We start from the raw sequence: 15,936 nt of genomic DNA, 5'->3' as shown, positions 1-15,936 counted from the left end.
TGAATTTTTTAATTATCAAGAAAAATTTTCATTGGTTAGAAAATCTCATTATTTTAAATTAATAATTTAATTCATATTTATCTACAAAATCATCTACACGATATTTTAATTATCAAGAAAAAAATCTTATTTGGTAAACGCATAATTTATTTTGAGTATATTCAATATATATTTTATATTTATCCGAAATCTTATCTCCTCTATTATAATTGAATTATTTAATTATAAAGAAAATCTTATTGGTTAGAAGTATCTATTATTTTAAATATATTTAATATTTATTTTATATTTATCTAAAATCTTATCTCCAATATTATAATTAATTTAAGTTGTATTTATCTTAAATAATTATCTAATAGTATTTTAAATGTATTAAATATTTACTTTGTGTATATCCAAAATTTTATACCAATATAATAACTAATTTAATTAATATTTATCCTACCTAAGGATCATGGACCGAAATCTTATACCAGCATAATAACTAATTAATTTATATTTATCCTACCTAATGATCATAGTCTCTTGAAACATGCTCCATTTTAAATATATTATACATTTTTTTTTATTCATAAAAATTTTTATTCAAGATTATAATTGAATTGCTTAATTATAAAAAAATCTTATTAGTATGATGTGTATGATTTTAGCATGGGTCCAACGATCTTAAATTTGGACAATGGACTTGGGTTGGTTAAGCAAAAGAATTTGAGAACTAGGACCTGCAAAAGAACATGTTAGCACTCCGACACTAGAGTTAGTTCCGAATTTAAAAATAAATAATTAAAGAATAAATGATAATGAGAAATTGAGATAAAAATAGGAATTTTGTGAGCAAAATATGGTCAGAATCCAAGTTGACTATTGCAGCAAGAATAGCAAAGTAATTTTTGGATTGTTGAAGGTGTCTCTGTAGAGGAATTGAAGGTGTTCCTATTGAAAAACTGCACATATATATATAGAGGGGGCGACCCCCTAGGTCGGAACTCTGCACACCTCCTTTATTCTCGATCAAGATAATCTTTCATCCTCCATCTGCCTCCACCCTTTTAGTTGTCTTTCTTTTAACTTATTAACAAAAGTTTCTATTCTTGCTCTCTAAATCATTTTAAATTATGTACTTTAATAAAGTTGATGAGGAAGATGAATTATATAAAGAAACAATATATTTAACTAATTCCTTTTTTTTATTTTTATATAGGGTTAGATATATGTAAAAAGCTGATCTATCTATTCAAAACTGCTATATTTTATTCATTAGAAATGAAAATTATATTTTGTGTAAAAGATTCATTTATAGCACCATATATTATAAAATTTTTTTATTTGATTTTAGAAAAAGAAAAAGATATATATCCGAGCATAGCACAAGTTCTACGCTAGTTCATGTTGATGTAAGATAACACAATGTACAGATCGGCCCCTGGCTTCTTTAAAGCGAAACATGTAATTTACCCCATATAATATGAAAAATGAGTAAAAAAATCTCTTGTAAAAAAAAAATAACAAATTAGATTTCTTTGTATTTTGGAAAATGAAGCAAATTATTTCATATCTAAATCATTGATAGGGAGATAATTACTTTATTTTTCAAATACAGAAAATAATTTACTAATTTTTTTCATAGAATTTTTTATGCATTTCACATGTGACAGACCCTAAATTACATTTAAACCCTTCTTTAAATGGCTGTCTTCAACGCTGTGTCTGCCTGCCTAGCTATATCTGGTGATCCGGAAACTGTCATCAACCTTTCTTGACTCGGCATCTATGAACTGCATGCAACAAAAAATAATTATGTCTGGAAATAAGAGTTTAGTGTGAAAGCAAGAAAAGTTTATAGCTGCTCGATCAATCTTGGACATATAGAGCGTTTTATATTTCCTACAAGGAAAAAATATAATTTTAGTTTCATAATTTAAGAGAGCAATATTCGATTTTGTACGAATGTATTACAGTCCTATGACTTTAAAATTTTGACAATTTTAATTTTTTCCGCTTTGATACTCATTTATTAGTAGATTTTTTGTTTTTTTTTTTCCATTTGAACTCATTTCAATAATTCTTTCAGTAGGGTGCAATAGCTATAGCTCGTCAATTAATAATAAATCTTTAAAATGAGCAAATGGAAAGGAGGGGAAAAAAATGTTATAATCCTTTAATTTAAATTCGTGTCTGAAATTAAAATTGAATGGAAAATTTTTAGTTTTCTTTCGAACTAATACCAATTCATCCCTTGTTTTGTTCCATACTTGTCATAATCAAATCCATCGAATTATTGTTCGAATTGATATAAACATGAATCATGATTGATAAGGAGTGCTTGAACATATACTTGTGATTGCATTAATTTGATTTGTACATGATTCAGTTAAATTGCAGTTTTAGTCTGTAATTTAGAGGTTGAAATTTTTTGTCCTCCACGAATTGATTTACATGACTAAAATTACAATACAATTAGGTCATTTGCAGGTCACATACAATTTACAAACCAAAATGACAAAAATTATTAAAAGTTTGAAGATACACAACTAAATTACGAAAATCAATTCGCATTAGAGCAAAATTACCAAAATTTTGAAGTCACATAATTACGAAAATCACTTGATGTAGGACCAAATATACCATTCATTCTAAGTTAAGGGACTAAAACCATAATTTTTTTCCTTGGTAGAATCTAACAAGGAAATTCAAATAAACTGACCTCGACTATAAGCTCTTCCTTGGTCGCATGCGCTCTTATGTATCCAAACTGAGAAATCCTGCACAAGCTCCAACTGTTATCCTGTAACATCAAAGCAATTTTATGTCAAAACCAATTAAATTCACAATCTCACTTCTATGCATAAAATGTGGGCAATCAACCTCTGTTGAGGTGACATAAATAAGTTCAAGATCATGAGTTCGGATCACACTAAATGTGAAAGGTATTTGTCTTACTTATAAACTTATTGATCGAATCGATTATATGCCAGTTGTAATGGGTATTTGTCTAAAAAGGAAACCTTTGTTGAAGAAGAGCCTTACGTTCGTGGAGAAACTGTCCAATGTAAACCCCGCCATTCCAATGACAGCGTGAACCGGTGCGCTGTAGTTCGCGTTATTGTATGTGTCTACTCCGTTTCGGTCTTTTGTGGGCATTGCTTTGCATTCTTGCTGATAAACGGCACAGGTCCGCTCGTAGTTGTGAACGTGCCCGAAAAGAGCCAGATCAACCTAGGGCATGTATATTGCCTATCATAATCATTTGAAATCAACTAAGGAAGACGATGTTCTACAGCTAGTACTAATGAAATGAAATCATTGGTCATGCAGTATACCTTGTTTGCTAGTAGCAAGGGCTCGACAGCGTCGACGAAGTCTCTGTCAACGCTGGGCAGAATGGGCAGTCCAGGGCTGGATGTGTACATCGGCCTGTGCCTATAAGGCCATGCCCAAATATATTAGGAAACCGTAACATAGAGAATGCAACATGTGCAAGAAGTTAAATGGACCGGATTTTCTATTATAATTCCTATTGCATCTTCTATTTCATTTTACGTATACATGTCAAGTATATAAAATTTTTTATTAAATAAAATTAATGATGCTTTATACTCGTGGTATGTATATGTATGTGAAATTGCATTAAAAATCCAAGTGCAAGAAGATAGAAATTTTAATTATGGAATAAATGCTTCCAAGTGAGAAGTTTACTGCCAGAGACAATAAAGTTAAATGTTAAAAGACCAAAATTCTACCTTAAAAAGTTAAAAGACGAAAATATTAAATGACCTAATTAAATTATATATAGAAAAAAAAAGTACATTTAATCCTAATTATCTACGTTGGCACCTGGTCTTACTCAAACACGTGTCAGAGCTCCATCGACCATGTGGGTCTCATATTCATATTCGCACGTGTTCCACATTGTAGCAACAAATACGTACTTAAATCGAGGAACCAAATCTTCAAGAGAAATCGATCCAACTTACCCTGCGAAAATCAACCAAGGAGTTGTTGTTCTATCTACGGCAGCCATGTCCTTATTCATCCACTCGTACTGCACATGAAACAACTATTATAAGGAGATAGAACAAACAAGAAAAAGAGAGCTATGAGCCTGCAATCTATACAGGCTTAATTAAGTTCAAATAAAGTACCTGTTCTGAATTTACAGACCAATTGTGTTCTGTGGAAATGACAGTAAAATGGACACTCCCTTGTTCTATAGAATACCATGGCTTATCCTGTGCTGCTGTTGGCATTGGAAAGTAAGTCTCATAAGGAACTCCGCATTCTCCGCCTGAGTCTGGAGTTATGTATACCGATCCTGAGTCCACATAATCCCTGAAAATTCCATAGAATAAGTAGTATCAACGACACGAAACTTATTCAAATGCATGATGCATCTTAGTCGGGGAAATAGCATAGGATCAGTACATTTTTTATCCCATTAGTCATCGTTCTTATTAATGACCCCATTAGTTATAAAAATTTCCACTTTAATTTGGTAATTTTGTCAGATTCTAGTAGTATTTTGATAGAAAATGACATGTGCTGTCAACTCCCGGACACATCGTAAGTACATGGCTTTTTCCTTCAAAAACAACGAAATGACTATAAATGTGACAAAAGAAATGTATTGACCTAAAATATAGAACGAAAAATGCCATTTTTTTCATCTTAATCGGTACATATAAAAAGGGTTATGATAAAAAGATGTATTTCAGACAATAGACGACAGTACCTCTCATGGTTGCCGATGGCCGTCATGTAAGAAACTTGGGAGGCCAAAGGGCTGATGAGGTTAAGGAAGAAGTCCCATTCGACTAGAAATCCTGTGGCGTAGCTGATGTCTCCAATGTGGAAAATAGAGTCGATACTGCCCGAGGATACTTCATCGGCCATTGCTTTGGTAACTGATACGGATCCCGGCTACATGTGTAGTTAATTATGCAACACAAGGATCAAGCGCTACAAAAAAATTGTTCATTCTCTACGCTATAAATCACTATGATTTTATAAAACTCATAGTAAGTTAATACTATCTATCACCGTCAGACAGATGCGATATGAAAATTTAAAATTTGATTACCGTTAATGAACCTTCGTCATGATTTTATCTATAGCCAAAATATTTGTCACGATTTTTAGTTATAGTAAATATTTTGGCTTCGTTTGCAGAAACCACAGCTAGTAGCCGTTGCACAGCCATGGTTAATTAGTATCCGCCACCTTTATTCTTACTTTTAACTATGATAACCACAATGTAGAGTCAGTCATATTTCTTCTAGTGTTGTCATGTTTGATATTACTATTCTTACACAACACAAACAACCTTTAATCTGTGATTAAATTACAAAAATCACCCCCAATTCTTGAATGATTTCACTGTCAAATTATTTATTTATTTGAATTGAAAGCATTATACATAAACGCAAATATCCCTAGAAAAACATGACTGCCCGTCAATGTCGCGATAATGAGAACACACCATCGACAGGGGATGTTTGTGTAATTATTCAAATAATGCAGGCGGATACTATAATTTGAGCATAGTTAGAGGGTGTAAAATAAAATTATCCAAACATTTTTGGTGGAAACATATACATTGCATGCGCAGTGTTTATGTACCTGGATGTAGTGTTCTACAGAGGAATCAAGAGGAGCCTTTCCCATATCACCATAAGCAAGAAACGTCAGCTCGTTCGATCCCCCGGCAGGTGGTGTTCTCAACGTAACTTCATCGCTCCATCCAACTGAATCACTGCGCATCAAATACTTTTCCAGCAATCATATTTGGTGGAATGTCAATCCACGATAAATCCAGCAAAAGAAATCATGGTTGCTTATCTTTTGCCCGTGATACGTTAAAAGGAAAAATTGTAATTTTCGTCCTACAAATATGAGGGAATGACGTTTTTTATATTCACTGAGAATTCATTTCAGCAATGAAAGAAAATAACGGCAAATTGAAACTTTTGGTGTCCTCAGAAATTACAATTTTTATCTAAAAATATCACGTGTGTGTCACGTGAAGGTTCCAGGCGATAAATGTCCTTAATGTGCTATTTTTTTTTAAAAAAATTTTTTTTTGTTTCATTGCCAAAATAAATTCTAAGTGGACCAGAAATGCCACTCACCCGCATATACTTATGGGACGAAAATCGTACTGTTTCCTATGTTAAAATGTACGTAGAAGCAAAATTTCTCGAGACATTGTTGTGGCTTAAGTATATATCCCTTGTTATGTTGGTTGGGGATTTAGGAATTTGTTTAGTACTTCTTAGTCACTAGAAAAAGGCAAAATATATTTTTAGTATTATAAAATAGGGGTAGAATTTATTTTGGTACTACAATTATGGTAGGTGTCGTTTTTAGTTCATAATCACGTATTTTTAGTTCCAAAAAGTCACATGTATTGTGGTTTTGACACTAAAAAGACGTAATTCGGGGACTAAAAAGACCCAAAATCACATTTTTTGGGACTAAAAAAATATAATTTTGAGTTTTTATGAGACTAAAAGCATCATCTGCCATAGTGTGGTACCAAAACAAATCCTGACCTTAATTTATGGGATCAAAAAAATATTTTACCCAACCTAAAAAAAATATAATTTTTTTTTTTCGTTTTGATTTATAACAACAAGAACGAAACATTAGATATAACTAAAAATGATGTCAAATATTTTGTTTGTGAGTGATGTTAGGAAGTTAGAGTAGTATACCTTCCATATTTGTAGGAGTAAGTGGAGGAAGGATTGAGCCCTGTCATGACTGCTGAATGGATGTAGCCAGGGTCATGCCACCCGAAATCAATGGCAGGACTTTCTAACAGGGAACCTGTGTGTTTTAATTGATCAAGAAATTTACAAAACATCATAGTATCAGAACATTTAATTTGGCAGCATTAATAAAAAAAACCGAACACGAGTTTGCTGCAATATATGTATCCAATCCAGCTCAAAAAGCAGATACTTCATAAAATGATACTCCTTTTTCTTGTTCCCAAATAATTCAACATTAAAAAAAAATTGAAATACTTTATTAGATGACCGTCCCATCTAAAAATTTAAATTGTTATATAGAAGAATCATTTAATATTAATACTTTAACATATTGCATGTAAAATATTTCTTTTATTAATGAGTGGCAATAAAATCGACTGGCATGAATTTAATATCATGTTAAATGATCACTTCGTTTAAAAGTTCAAACAGTTAAATGTTAGAAAACTGTATCGTCTAAAAGTTTAGACTGTCCTAAACAAATTAAAAATTTGATATTTACATGTGAAAATACTCACTGGTGCACATGTCAGCTTGTGAAAATGTAGAAACTGAGGAGCTGGCTTTCTGGCCATTTCCGTATTGAACTTGTTGAGGCTTTTCATCTCCACTCACCCATGTTAATCTCATCTGTCATTATTCCAATCAACATCATCTGTTACACTCTATGTAAGAACATGGAAATGGTATTTTTTCCTCCCATAATATATCTTTAATATATTTTTAGTTTTATTATTTATAAAATTTTAAACAATAGTCGAACAACGCCAAAAGTCTCAATTTCAGTGGACTTGCCAACTTCCATTAAAAAATTGATAGAAAAAATCACGTACGAGTAACCTAGCTATTATATTTCCAAAATGGAGAGAAACGACTGCGTGATTTGCACGTTTTTTTTTTTTTTTTGTCAATTTTCTAAAGGAAGTTATTAAGTGGACTGAAAGTGAAAATTTTCTAAAATCCCATAAGGACTGAGATTAAAAGTGAACATGGTCTAAATAAATTATGGAACGAAAAATACAAATTTGGCGTAAAAACAGATACTCATACCACTAGAAAAAATTGACATTTAACCATACTTAATTGTCATAATTAAAATAAAATAGTCATTGATTATGGTCACACAATGATTGTTGGCCGTGATTTTTGAGAGTGTAGCTAAAACATTGACCATGACAAAAATCGTTTTTATGGTGGATACCGTAAGTTTTTACATCGATTTTTATTTAACCGTAGTTAATAATAATTATATATCATGATTTTAGTTCATAGTTAATAAAACTATAGTCAATAAATTTTTTTATTTTTTTAGAAAATACATAAATTTAAACGTCAAGCCATTAAGAAAGTTGCAGGTATATACAACTGATGTAGAAGACATGAACATCAAGTTTTGGTTAGAGATTTTGACTACTGAATTTTCCTTCTTGGGGAACTCCTAATCTTATTTGGAGGTATTTTTAAAGACATATTATGGAAATGTGGTCCAAAAAGTTGAGAATAAGATGTCTTCATGTCATTGTGTTCCTTCTTGCTCCTAATCTTATTTGGAGGTATTTTTAAAGACATATTATGGAAATGTGGTCCAAAAAGTTGAGAATAAGATGTCTTCATGTCATTGTGATGTTGAAAACGTAGTTGAAAACTTTATGTTATTTCCAAACCTTAATTGATAAAGAATTAATTACTTTTCTTGTGGGAAAAAAAAGAGAAAGATGAAAATTAGGATTTTGAAAAATGGTGTAAGTTTTTTTCTTGTCAATAGATAATTTCATATGAAAACATAAATATAAAGACAACTGGAAAGTAATACAAAAGAAAACAATCACCAACAGATGCTTGGGGTTCGAAAACGCATAGGATGTTTGCAAATGTTGAAAATAAATTAAAAAAAAAAGTGTTTTTGTTTGGTATTGTTTAAATTAAATTGATTTAAGCTAAAGTGAAAATAAGTCACTATTAATTTCTATAATTTATTGATAAAATTGTACGTAAATTATTTTTCTAAACACTTCAATTTTTTCTTTTAAGTTTTTTAGGTTGAATTAAAATTCATATTCGTCTTCGATTGGCTTGCAAATTTATCATAGGTTAAATAAATCTTTTCTAACCAAACTACCATTGTAAATGCGAATATATACCCTCTTTACACCCATTAGCATGTGGCGATGTATAAGGGTAGTTTGATAGAAAAGATTTGTTTGACATGTAATAAGAATAAGTCAATTGAGGATAAATATAAAGATTCATTAATTTTTTTTTGCAGATATCAATAAATTAAATGAATTTTGGCTAATGAAAACTTATTTATTGGACGAAAACAAACGTCAGAAATACTAAAAATAATTTTTCAAATCATAAAAAATTTATATGTAATTACATTAAATTTTAAAATAAGAAAATAGAATTATCCCTATTTTTAATGAGTGGAAATGCATCAAAAGCTTCAACAAAAATCTTGGTATTCCGTCACAGTTGTTTGATTAATTAGATGGTTATTTGTCAATTATAAAACTCGTTGTCTCATTTATATCTATAGTTACCTTTTCTTCAAGAAATTGGCAAAAGAGGGTGTCCAATTTTCATGCAATTAAATTCTAATTACTACTCTCCTAACTATAAAAACGACGAAAAATAAATAAATATTTTATTCCTTTTATAATATCGTTTCTATAAATAAATAAATATCTACTAGCTGTCGTACCATGATGTTTCTACGTGTATACAATAAATATTTTTTTATATTTTAAATATATTATAAATAAAAATAAAATATACATATCAATACATCACATTCCACATACAAAATAATAATAATAATAATAATAATTATAATAATAATAACAATAACTTTAATAATAATAAAGAAAACTAACTTGAGGTATTGTCAACATAACAAAAAAATTGGTCTCATTCATCCAGTTTTACGATCCTCCATACATAGAAAAAGTTGTACTCGTTTCAAATTTTGAAACGCTTTAGAAAAAAGGAAAGAAACTTTACCGAAAATCTCCGTAAAAGTATAATTTTGTTAGTCACCAACTCGAATTTATATTTTTAAAGTATTATTTTATGATGAAATTTATTTAATTTATAAAAATAATATATATATATTTTAAACTAGCTAGCACCGAGAATGCCACGTATTGCTAAAATATATAAATAGGATAAAAATACAATTTATCCCCCTGAAATATGTGAAATGAGTCAAAAAATTTCCATGAAAAATAAAATAGTAAATTTTTCCCTATCTAAACCATTGATCAGAGGTAATTTGTTTCATTTTTTAAAATATAAGGAATAATTTACTAGCTTTTTTTTTTCACAAAAAAATATTTACTTATTTCAGAGAAGTAAATTGCATTTAATTCTGTGTATGCACGTATGTATAGTAAGTGGGTGGTACATACATACCGATGTTCCGGTGGAATCTGTACTAGATATGTGGCCATACAAGGGCTTGTTTGGATTGGCGAAGGCCACCGGGAGGGATCTTTTCAAAATGCAGGGTGTCTGAAATCCACCACCAAACAGCACGAACTCGATGTCTGTCCGAATGTTGATGACATGAAAGGATAAAGAAGCTCCACACGTGGTTTTCACGCATTTTCGGCCCTCATACTTCTTGCACTCTTTCTTGCTGCAATTGAGGTAATCTGGGTCGTTGCTCACGTATTGTGCCTGTGATTTCATGAACATAAAGAAAGGATAGCAAATTTGGTCACCAAAATAAAAAAGAAATAATTAAAAATTCAATACGAAAAAACAAGCAAAATACCACTTTTGCCCCTTCAGAAGTTGGGCTTAATGTAATTTACCCCCTATAGTATTGCAAAAGAGTAAATTATCATCTGTGATATTGCAAAAGAGTAAATTACTTCCGTGTACTTTTTAAAATAAAACGATTTACCTTCTTACCTAAAGAGGTAAATTGCTTTATTTTAAAAAATACAAAGAGATTGCTATTAAGGGGGGTTGCTTGTATTTTTTTCTTTAGCAGTTAGGAAAATCACATAAAAGGAATAGAATCCCGCCTCTTTTTCTGTCGATTGGCTTGGATCGAACCACCCAATTTGACCCAAAGACCCATAATTGGGGTCATTGATTGAATGACATGTGGCACCAATTGGGCCGTAGTCCCAAAGTGGGCAATGGTACAGCAAAGGGTGCCTATGAGTAGTCCCATATTAATTATCCAGGTATATTGACTAGTATGTTATAATTTATCACGAGGGTATTTGTATGCCAAATTTTAAATAATACAGCTATAATTAATTTATTCTTAAATTTTTAAATAATGTGAGATTAAAATATTAAAAATTAAAATAATTTAAATCTCATAAGCATCTTATTTTATAAAAGAAATGTTTGAGGTGACGTTTTATGAATTAGATATGGTATGTGGGGGCAATAGATTTAGGGTTTGGGGGTGTAGGTGAAGGACAATAAATGTCACCAATATATACAACAAGAATGCACATGCACTAATTAAATGATCAACCAAATCAACTGTTGGGAGAGGTTGTTAGTTGATAATTGCATTTACGTGATTCTCAATAACATATATACCTCGTGGATCCCGAAAGCATGACTATAATAAAATAAAAAAGGAAAACATATTATAAAATTTTATTATATTTATTTAATTAAGTATAATAGTTGAAAAATCAAATGAATAATTACTCCAGAGTTAATTTTAAATGTGTGTAATAAGAGTTTATTGACATACCAATTGGGATAAATAAGTTATTTTATAAAAAAAAAATAAAATAAAATATAATATTTAAGAATATTATAATCCGTAAGCTTTCTGTCAACCCAAATAATTATTATAGGGAAAAAAATTGTAAGTTTAGTCTTGAAATTTAGGAAATGTGGTATTTTTTTATTCTGTATGAATTGATTTTTGTAGTTTAGTCTTTGTAACTCTACAATTTTGATAATTTTAGTCATTTTTTTTGCTAATTTTATTGAAAAATTGCATGAGACTTGCATATGACTTACTTAAATTTCAACGTTAGTCCTGTAATCAATTTGCACATGACAAAAAATTAATGCAAACTCTTATAACTTACAGGACTAAAAATGAAAACGTCACATAAGTTACAGAACTGAAATTGTAGCTTAATTGGGTCATACACAAGTCATATTTTCAGTTAATTTTTGGTTGAAAAAGGATGAAAATTGACAAAGTCTTAAAGTATTATAGAACTAAATTGCAAAAATCAATTCACGCAGGATCAAAAATATATCCCCGAAAATCAATACACTAATCAAAATTGCATTTTTTTGTATTATAGGGGTTTCTTTTTGATAAACTGTGTAGATTTTATGCTACATCTACGATCGAAACGCACCCAGTAGGTACGTGTGGACGTTTATTTTTTTTTTCGGAATAATTGAGGTTTGGTGTAATTACACGTATACCCCCTGTATTTAAAAAATTATATCTAGCATCCCTAAGGTTTGTTTCCATTTAACAAATAAGTCCGTCCACTAGTCAAAATTCACCGAATTTGTTGATATTAACAAAAAAATAAAAAAATATTCTATATTTACCCCCAATTAACTTATTACTGATTTATGATCAAATTACCCTCATATGTCTTCTCGCATTAATACATGTAAGGAGGTATATCCTCACTGTTATAAGGGTAGTTTAGTCGGAAAAAATAATTTGAGCTACAATAAATTAGTAATAAGTCAATCGGGGGTAAATATCAATTTTCATTCAATTTTCTGTTAATATCGACAAATCAATGAATTTTGACTAACGGAAGGATTTAATTGTTAGAGGAAGCAAACATCGGAACTGCTAGATGTAATTTCTCAAACCACATGGGGTTTATATGTAATTACACTATATCTCAGCATAGGGGAGTATAATTATCCCTAGTTTTCTATTGTATTATTTAATTGAATGTAAATAAATAACCGAACAAAATTGATAAAATGAATTAACTTTAAATGTGTATAAATAAAAAACAATTATTTGTGGAAGAAATGATTAAACATAATAAGGGGCATTTTAAGCGAGCTATATTCTATCAACACGTAATTATATATATATAATATAGTTTAAAAATCTCCTCATCTTAATAAATAGTTCAGATAATTTTGCGTTAATTATGTAATAATCAGAGATAACTGGACGCAAAGTGGTCTCACCTTAACAGGATAGTGGCAGAGAAGAGGAAGACTGCTAAAATCCCCCGTCTGTTCGTACTTTATTGCATTCTCTATGCACGTTTTCACACTGTAAAACCCCCCACAACAAAACGGACTTAAAGAATTAATACGCCACGTGTATAATATTTTTTTATTGATAAAATTAATAATATCATATTTATACACGTAATCGTATTTATATAAAAAAATAAAATACAAAATACAATAGGAATTGAAATACGAAATTCAGTCCGTCTTAAACGTTTGAAAATAGTTAGAATAGGCCAATATGGATTCTTGATGCTATTATATATGGTATAATATTTGAAATGTGTGTGTATAATTAATTTTAAATTCAAAAAATAAATAAAAAAAATTAAGAAAATATATAGAAGAAAGTTATGGCAAACTATTGGAAGAAGAGGAAAGAAAAAAAGATACGGAAATTGAGAAAAGAAGAATATAAATAATTAAAAAAATAAAATAACACAAAAAATATTTATATATATATAGAGAGAGATGGTGAAAGAGTGCCGTTCAATTATATGAAAGTATAGATATATAGTAATGCGTACTTGGAATGAGAAGGTGAGATCATGGCCACCCAATCGCCGGTGGAAGGGAGCAGAACTCCGGTGATGTTCACCGTCACGTATTCATCGTCGGAGAGGGTGGTGTGGCCGTCGACGGAGCTGATGTTCACTTGGAGAAACGGGTTGTTCCCGGGGCAGTTGATCAAATGCCTCCGGTTGACAAGACGAAACTCCGATATGGCCGTGTGGTTGCGGAGGTGGATGGTGCTCCGGAGCAGGCTTTCCGACAGGGATGAAGACGACGTCTTCACAATGATGATGAAAACAAGCATGAAAAATCTGAAAACCCTAAATGCAGCAGTTGGCATGGTGATGAAGAGAAAAGGGAGGGGTAGAGAGGTGATAGACTTTTTAATTATGATGAATGGGGTGTGTGTCGAAGCACCAAACATTACTTATACACAAATATGATTGTGATAGTATTTTCATTCACATTTCAAATATTTATGGTTTTTAATAATAATTGTTAGGAGGGATATATATATATATATATATATGTGGACTTTGAGTGTGGACAAGAGAAGCTGATTTTTTGGAGTTTTTGTAAAGGTATTGCCGGTTGAATGTTTTTATCTTCTATTCGATTTATTTTAATTTGAATAGCACTTAATAATTAATAAATATATTGTTGATAAATGTCAATTTTATATTAAATAATTTATATTAATAACGCAATTAGCAAAAACTTTTTCTTGCTAATTAGCTCGGTAGCGTCAAATTTTAAGTCATTTTCTAGTAGTGATATCCTTTGTACACATAGTAGTATGTGTATATGTATATATATATTAAATGTAGTAGAAGATACAATATGATTTAGAGTAAAATAGAGCTTAATGCAATTTGCTCATTATGATATTGTAAATGAGTAAATTACTCTTATGAGAAAAGATAGCATTTACCTCACTATTTATGATATTTTAAATGAGTAAATTACTCTTATGAGAAAAGATAGCATTTACCTCACTATTTAAGAAGGTAAATGACTTCAGTTACATTTACCTCACTATTTAAGGAGGTAAATTACTTCATTTAAAAAACACAGAGGGATAAATTAGAGGAGTTACATTTACCTCACTATTACAGATGTAAATTACTTCATTTCAAAATTAAATTGCTTCATTTAAAAAACACAGAGTATAAAAAGTATAGGAAGATAAATTACTATTTTTTTTTTCATAAACTGTCATTTGCTCGTTTGCAATTATGATAGGGGGTTGTTTGTATTTTTTTTCAAAAATTCAATCTGAACGTACTGACTTGATTATTACGGAGGAGAAAGGATTGTGTGGAGGGAATATTAGCATTAAAGTTTTATTTATGGATTTTATGTTCCTTGTTGGACTGTTGGTTATGTTGATACTACTTAGGTAGTTAACTGTGACAGTTGTGTGTCTTTAATGATGTTCTTGTTCAATATTCCCTCAAAATTATCAGACTTCTTGTTTTCTGTCTAATTATTTAATCTTTCCCATGGTTCCAACAACTGTGCATGTGGGATTTCTTGTTCAGACATCATGGGATTGGGACATTGTTAGGAGGCCCTAAGACTTGAAATTGTTGCATGTTTATGTGGTGGAGATGGATCCATGTCTGAAATGTATCATGCACGTACAGTTCTAGTTAGTTATTTGCAACTTTCACATGGAAAAGAGCACAAAACTTTAATTCCGCCTCATGTGAAAAGGAATCGGCAGTGGTGGCTGAACAAAAGAAAATCACGTATATATAAATGTAGTTAGGTAAATTACGACATCCACGTCTCATCAAATTTGACATAATTATAAAAATCTTTTTATTGTTTAGAAAATTGTATATTGATACTCCTTTGATTTTAACGACCCTACCAACAACTAATCCGGTTCATCAATCTCTTTCAAATTTATTTTTTATGACGAACTGATCAAAATATCCTTATAGACTATGAATTATAAAGTTTTTTTTTCTTAAAATTCTTTAACGGACTAACTGGAAGTTTTTTTTATAATTTTTAAAATATTTTCCATCCACATAGTTCGGTTTTTTAGTTTTACTTTATAAAAGTATAATAACTAAGGAAAAAATTGATAATTCCATGTTCCATCGAGAATATATAATTTCATCAAACATTAAGGGAGTATTTAAAATTTTTTAAAAAATAAGAAATATTTATTATTATACCAAATTTCAAAAGAGCTCGTTATAGTTCACGCCATATTGTATAATGTGAATTGGTTTCCTATATTGAACTTTTAATAATTGAAGAAGGGAGAGAATGATTTCTCTATTTTCTCATTAACATAACTAAATGTTCTAAAATTTGAATTTTTTTAAAAGGTGAGGACTAAAGTGCATTTCATGCTTGTTAGAAAGAGTGGCATTTTAAGGACTACAATTACAAAAACTTACAATTTCAGGGACTCATTATA

The 15,936-nt window shown here is 30.2% G+C and overlaps 1 protein-coding gene across 2 annotated transcripts; it reads right to left on the bottom strand.

Annotated features, from left to right (window-relative positions):
- LOC105163829 (probable inactive purple acid phosphatase 27) lies at window positions 1,565–13,948 on the bottom strand. Of its 2 annotated transcripts, XM_011082319.2 has the most exons (13): window positions 13,514–13,946; window positions 12,939–13,026; window positions 10,185–10,451; window positions 7,289–7,400; window positions 6,711–6,825; window positions 5,617–5,749; window positions 4,730–4,917; window positions 4,143–4,329; window positions 3,975–4,042; window positions 3,321–3,420; window positions 3,028–3,216; window positions 2,705–2,785; window positions 1,565–1,775 (listed from the first exon to the last, which is right to left on the bottom strand). In XM_011082319.2, exons 1-13 carry the CDS (start codon window positions 13,921–13,923, stop codon window positions 1,716–1,718), a joined length of 1,998 nt encoding a protein of 665 aa, XP_011080621.1. In that variant the 5' UTR covers window positions 13,924–13,946; the 3' UTR covers window positions 1,565–1,715. The 2 variants fall into 2 exon arrangements, with proteins under 2 accessions (XP_011080621.1, XP_011080622.1); XM_011082320.2 differs by lacking the exons at window positions 1,565–1,775; window positions 2,705–2,785 and having other exon boundaries at window positions 3,098–3,234; window positions 13,514–13,948.

Source organism: Sesamum indicum, linkage group LG6, assembly GCF_000512975.1.
Source record: "Sesamum indicum cultivar Zhongzhi No. 13 linkage group LG6, S_indicum_v1.0, whole genome shotgun sequence".
Classification (NCBI taxonomy): domain Eukaryota; kingdom Viridiplantae; phylum Streptophyta; class Magnoliopsida; order Lamiales; family Pedaliaceae; genus Sesamum; species Sesamum indicum.
The sequence above is the reverse complement of the archived record's forward strand: the minus strand, read 5'-3'. Positions and strand labels throughout refer to the sequence as shown.